At 40.9% G+C, this 6,349-nt stretch overlaps 1 protein-coding gene across 1 annotated transcript; it reads right to left on the bottom strand.

Annotated features, from left to right (window-relative positions):
• LOC146616528 (ras-related protein Rab-17-like) lies at window positions 1-4,268 on the bottom strand. Its single transcript, XM_085374933.1, has 5 exons — window positions 4,088-4,268; window positions 868-1,019; window positions 651-776; window positions 451-544; window positions 1-131 (listed from the first exon to the last, which is right to left on the bottom strand). The coding sequence occupies exons 1-5, from the start codon at window positions 4,266-4,268 to the stop codon at window positions 1-3; spliced, it is 684 nt and encodes a 227-aa protein (XP_085231059.1).
• Between the last annotated feature and the right edge of the window lie 2,081 nt (window positions 4,269-6,349).

Genomic DNA, 6,349 nt, shown 5'->3' on the forward strand with positions numbered 1-6,349 from the left:
TTAAGGTCCAACTTTGCAGCAGGATGAAAACAGATTGAACGAGTCTCTGTGCTGCAGCTCCACACTCGGCATCTCCTCCCACTCTGTCAGACCTCCCTGCTGTGCTCCAATGCACTCGAACACTCTGTGGGCTGAATCAGAGCTCTGTTACCACAGACATGAAACTCACAGCTGTATTATATTACAGTGGGAACATGCAGACATTTCAGAGGCCAGACTTTGAAAGAAAAAAGGCAAAGAAAACTTAAACCTCTGACCTGGACTTATGTAATATTTAATAGTTCTCATACTGCAAGTTAGTGCCTCATGTTGGTATCTACTGCCATCTACTGTCCTTTCTTAGGATACTAGGATATTTATGTTGTAAATTTTAATCCTAATACTTATTATTAGTAAGGCTTCCTGTGAAAAAACACAGCAGGAATCTTTCCAGTGTTTCTTTTTTCTTACCTACGGATTGCAGCAGCTCGGTGACTTGCTCTCCAGAGAGGGCTGAGGTCTCAGTGAAGTACAAGCCCTTGTTACTGGCTAGACTTTGTCCTTCCTGGAGGAAGAAATCAGAACTGCTCATCACTGAGTTGGACTCTCTTTACATGTGACTCTGTGCAGGTAATAAGATTACAGGAGCGTGCTTGTCTTTGTCTGTATACCTCCAGTGGCACTTGCCGATTGTGAGCCAGATCTCCTTTGTTGCCTACCAGCCATATAACAGTAGATCCTGGTATGTACTGTTTCTCGAGCTCTTTGAGCCACACCTGAGCTCTGACAAATGTTTCCTATGATGACACAAGCATGCTCAAGAACAAGACATAAAGAGAAAACCAGTCGAGATAAATCATTTCATAGTCAGGTGTGTCTTCGTTTTACCCTTTGCGTGATATCATAGACCAAAAGTGCTACGTGGGCTCCCCTGTAGTACAGCGGAGTGACGCTGTGGTATTTTTCCTGGCCTGCCGTGTCCCAGATTTCAAAGCGAAGAGTGGCATTACTCAGACGCACCAACTGGGTAAGGTAAGCACCTGGAGGAATAAACACCAAAGGAGTGGGTGTGTGAAATTAGAAAAATTGTATTTACATTATTATCATGATTATTACTGAAGTCTTTGTGAAAGCTGTAAATTTTTAACATATGCTGACTGGTCACTTTTTAAGCTACACAAAGCTACTGCTGGCTTGGACCTTCCCTTCAAAGCTCAGAGATTTTGGTCCATGATGACATGATAGTGTCACACAGTTGTTGCACATATATGATGTGAATCTCAGTTTTCACCATATCCTAACAGTGCTGTATTGGGCTGAGATCTGGACGCCATGACATGGTTAGTAGCAATACTCAAGTAGGCTGTGACATTTAAATGATGCTCTGTTGGTACTGAGGGGCCAAAATGTGAAGAAAAAAATCCCCCTAACTATTACAGCACCACCACCAGGCAGGATGGAGGATGTTGTCTGCACTAAACTATGACCCTACCATCCAAATCCTGCACCACAAATAGAAACTCATTAGAGCCGGCAACATTTTTAGTTTTCTTTTGTCCAGTTTTGGTGATTTTGTGTGAAATGTAGCTTCAGTTCCACATTTGTCGCTGACACTCAGTGTGGTTTTCTGCTGCTGTAACCCATCTTCAAGCCTGGATGTGTTGTGCATTCAGAGATGCTCTTCTGCATGTCTTGGTTGTAACAAGTGATTATTTGAGCTCGAAGCTCAACGCAGTCTAGCCATTCTCCTCTGACCTCTGACAGCGACAAGACTTTTCTCTGGGACAAGACTCCCAAAGAAGTGCAGTTTACTGTACATATCCTCTTTTTCAGATTATTCGCTGTAAAGCCAAGAGATGGTTTTGTGGGAAAATTTCAGCAGATCAGCAGTTTCTGTCATTCTTAGACCAGCACGTCTGGCACCAGCAACCATGCTACATTGCGGTACCGGTTCGTGAGTCATTTGGTACCGGGCCGCGAGAGTTGAGGCTCAGGTGTGAAATGTGTGGTTTGCAGGGTTTTTATCGATTTTCAGCGTTATCGTTAACTCGGTTTTCCTGGGTCTTTTCACGTGTGTTATGAATAAATCTTCTTTTTTTCGGTACCGGTACTAGTTTTATTTAGTTGTATTTATCCGCGACACCTTAAAGGCCGTGAAAATATTGGCGGGCATAAACCGGTCCGTGGCGCAAAAAAGGCTGGGGACCGCTGTTTTACATCATCAATTGATTATTAGAGACATTTTTATATATTAATGATGAAAATGTTCAGCTCTGTGCTGGAATATTGAATTTCTGTTGTGTTAATTACAGGCAAAAAGTGCAATTTATCACAAATTCTCCATGATATAAAGATACGCAAATAAATATAAAAAATATAATGACAGATTGCAACTTCAAGAATGAACCAACATAAAGTACTGTATCTTAAGGTGTTTGGCTTCTACATGAGCTAGCTAACACAAATGTTTCACCACTGGATAAACAGTGGAGAGAAACTTTGTATCAAGGCTTTTTACTTACTTACTTACTTAAAAAAAGTAAAAAGTCAAGTTAAAGTAAGTAAAATAAAAATGTATGGCTTTAGTTTATGTCTCAAGTGTCTTTGTCTGGCATGAAACAAGATTTGTTGAAAGTGGTATTTTTAATGACTCTGAGCCAACTGCCTTCACAAAGGGTTTTTACGGTAACGTCTATTCTAAAATGATTCAATCTTGCCCCTGACAAATATGGCAATGAATTAAAACCAAAAACTAACAGAAAAAATCATTAAAACTAAACTGAAATCAGTAAACCCAGTCTGGAAACTAAACTGACCTGAAAATCGAAATTAAAAAACTATAGCCACATGAAAAGAGTTTTAATAGGACTAATTGCAGTCCTGTGATAAACTAACGCAGTTGGATTAAGGTCTGGACTTTGGCTGGATCATTAACTGTCACACAGATGGCCTCACCTGTGACTCTAGAATACTTTGTTACACAAAACACTTCATGATAAACTCAATCACTGCGAGGTGCCCAAATCATCAGCCCCCCACCACTGTGCTGACAGCCGATATGAGGTATTTTGTGCTGATATGCTGTGTTTGGCTTTCTCCTAACATGCTGTTAGGCATTATCATCAAACTTGTCCACATTGGTGTCAGGGGACATTGTTCCACAAGTCCTGTGGTTTGTTCTGATGCAGCTGTGCTGACATGTTCTTTTAAGAGAGAAGAAGTTTTCTCTCTGCAGCCTTTTCAAACAATCCACACATGTTCAGACTTTTTCTAATCATGCTGTCATGAACTTTAACCTTTAACATGCTAACTGGGGTCTATAATGTCAAATGTGGAACTTTTGGTGTTTTTACAGCTTTCCTAAGCATTGCAAAGTCTGACCTCAGGGTGAATTTGATGGGACGTCCAGCCCCGTAAAGACTGTAGCAGTGCGTTAACACACACTTGAATACTCCAGAACAGCAAACTGCCAAAACCTCTTCTTTTATAGAAGTGCTCACACCTACTAGCGACACCTGGGTCCAACTGTCCATTTTAATTCCAGTGGAAGCAGCAAGGGTGTGCTCAGTTTACACAGGACTGTAAAGAATCCTTTGTATTGATTTGCAGTACAAAGGCACAACACCCCCTCACTGAAAGGGGTCAAAGGTTGAGGTTTTTCTCTAATTGGTCACCCAGCAGCACAATAAACACATGTAGCTGTGTCTTTATGTTATTTAGGCAAGACCAAGCTTAGAGCACCGGCATAACCTACAGGTTTACATTCCACGTGTGTTACTCCAGGTCTGCTGAATTTTCCTGTAAAACCTGCTGCTTTTACACAGATGCTTTTTGTTTGGAATCAAATTAAAAGCTAGACACAAATATATTACTTAGTGACATTTAAAGATGCTTGTAGGTGGGTCTTGGTTTGTTAGAGGAAAATAGAACACACTGGCTATTTAGTTCTGTTTCTTATCAAAGCTAATTCTTAAGCCAACATGAGAATTGCATCAGTTTTCTCATCCACAACCTCAGTAAAAAAAAAAAAAAAAAAAAAAGCTGATAGTTGATTCACAATGTTACATTTAACCACTGCCATCCACACCTCAGAGTGTCATGAACTCACAGCCTACAGTGGGCGATGTACTCCTGAACTCATCCTTGTTAAATCGCAAAGCCAGACTCGACTTTCCAACACCAGAGCTCCCCAGCAGGACCATCTTAACCCTGAGAGTATGCACTGGTCTGCGCAAAGTGTCACTGTATTGCTGGGCCCCTCCGTGGACTCTTGGGAGCGTTTCCCCCATGGAAAAGCTTAGTTAACTCCAAAACAGGAGGTAAAAAAAAGTCCAAAAAGGGTCCTCAAGTCCTGATCCAACTCTCCTTTTCTTTAAAAACACAACAGTAATTTCAAAGAGTCCAGACAAGCTGAGTCGTCTTGCTTGTTGTGAAAGTGTGTGACTGTTCCAGCTTCAGCTTAAAAAGAAAAGTAAAACTTAAGTCCAGAAATGTGAAGCCAGCAACAATAATCTCACTTCCTTAAGCACACCTACTCCTGACTCGTCTTAAAACCTCCCTGCTATCACATGCTGTCTCATTGATTTGAACCCACATGGACAGACTGGCTTGAAAAAATCAATGGCCACATTTCTTGTTGGGAGGGACTTGTACTGCATGCAAATATAAACTTATAGGAATGTCTGATATGTCTGCAAAGTTTTGTTTTGCTTCAAAATGCTCGTAAAATTACAGAAACTCAGTGGATCCTCTTTGTGCACAAACCCTTCAGATCATTGTGTCAGCACATTTTGCTGCTGGCCTGTTTTCCGGGTTTTATCTCCTTGTAATTCTCATTTTGAACAGCTGAGGGCAGCATTGTATATATTACAACTTTGCTCTAATAGTAAAGCCTCTTCACTGCGATAAGACGATGTGTAGTGGACAGTTTGATATTCTTCTTCTTTATTTAGACTTTTTAAAGAAATATCACAACTATGCTCAATTATCTGTCCTTGCCATTTCCCCCAAAAGTTTCTTATTGTCTCAGGAATGTTTTCAATGCTTTCCATCAAAGTTTAGAGGGGTTAAAGGTCAGGAGACCCTGGAGGAAGCTGACAGCCTTTTATCTGTGCTGATTTTGGTCATGGATTATTTACTTGGTAAATTCTGGATGTGTGATGAATTTGATGTTCTCTCAGTGCTGTGTACTGATATTTTCTGATGGTCACTTCTGGTCTGTCTGACTCGACTTTGAATACAACTGATTCAGTTTCCAGAAAGTGTTTTGGAGCTCTGTGCACTGGACTCCTACAAATCCAGAGTCCAACTCTGATTTGACTCAGAGAAAGTCCCTCTTTGTTCAGAATAACAGCTTGACCCCTGATACTTCCCTTCATCCTCATATCTTGTTTTTGGTCACAGTGTTACTTAGTCAGCAAAGTTCTGTTAGTTTGAAGCCAAGCCACATTTATATCACACGAACAATGGCTGCTGGCTGATTTATTTTTTAAAAGCTTCTGATGAGTCAATCTAATGGACGGATGCAACCTAAGGAAACCTGACATGTGTAGAAAGGAAACTTTTAAATCTATTCCTTTTCAACATGAAAACATTTAAGATTTTTGGACATGGTGACACTTCTGGATGGATTTCTGCATCTTAAGAGATACCAGTAAATCATATCTACAAGAAACAGTGTGTACAGAAAGAACTGTCTTAAACAAAGTGTGTGAACACACCTGAATCACACATTCCTCGACTGTATGAATAGTCTCAGAGGGCGACTGCATATTTCAGGAGAAAGTGTGTCCACATTACAACAGTTGCAAATAATAGTACAGTGACACCAGGGGATAAAAACAGCGTTTCATGAGATCACTATACACTCACACACTCAGCTGGGAGCACATTGTATTTTAGGGGTGGTGGCAGGCCTTGTCTGTCTCTTTAAGAAGCAAGAGGCTTTTTAGAGCTGGCTGGTCATTATTAAAAATAGCAGAGGGGCTGTGAGAGAGTGAGATAGTGCATGCAGGAGCTGTGGTTTCTGGCAGAAGTTGGATGGAGTCCAGTCCATAGATTGGTGCTGCATTCATACGCTGTGTGGAAAATTCTCAACACCATTCTGCTAGTCCTTAAAGAGCTATAACATCATGCACTGCTTCATTGGTGCTAGTATCCAAACTGTAACCAGATCTTAGAAAGGTAAAAAGTATTGTCCTACAGAAGTTTGACCTCTCTAAACACTTTACTGCTTTTGATCTCAGCCACTCATTTCAGATCATGTTGAAAAAGAAAGAAGTCTATTTTGACACGTGTGTGTTTCAGAATGGAGGACTATCTGTGGTACGCTCTTGCCAGTGAGCAAGTGGTTTCACAGTCAGACCCACCC

Source organism: Diplotaxodon limnothrissa, linkage group LG16 (genome assembly GCF_057381915.1).
Source record: "Diplotaxodon limnothrissa isolate DT_005_m linkage group LG16, D_limnothrissa_male_GT1.1, whole genome shotgun sequence".
NCBI lineage: Eukaryota > Metazoa > Chordata > Actinopteri > Cichliformes > Cichlidae > Diplotaxodon > Diplotaxodon limnothrissa.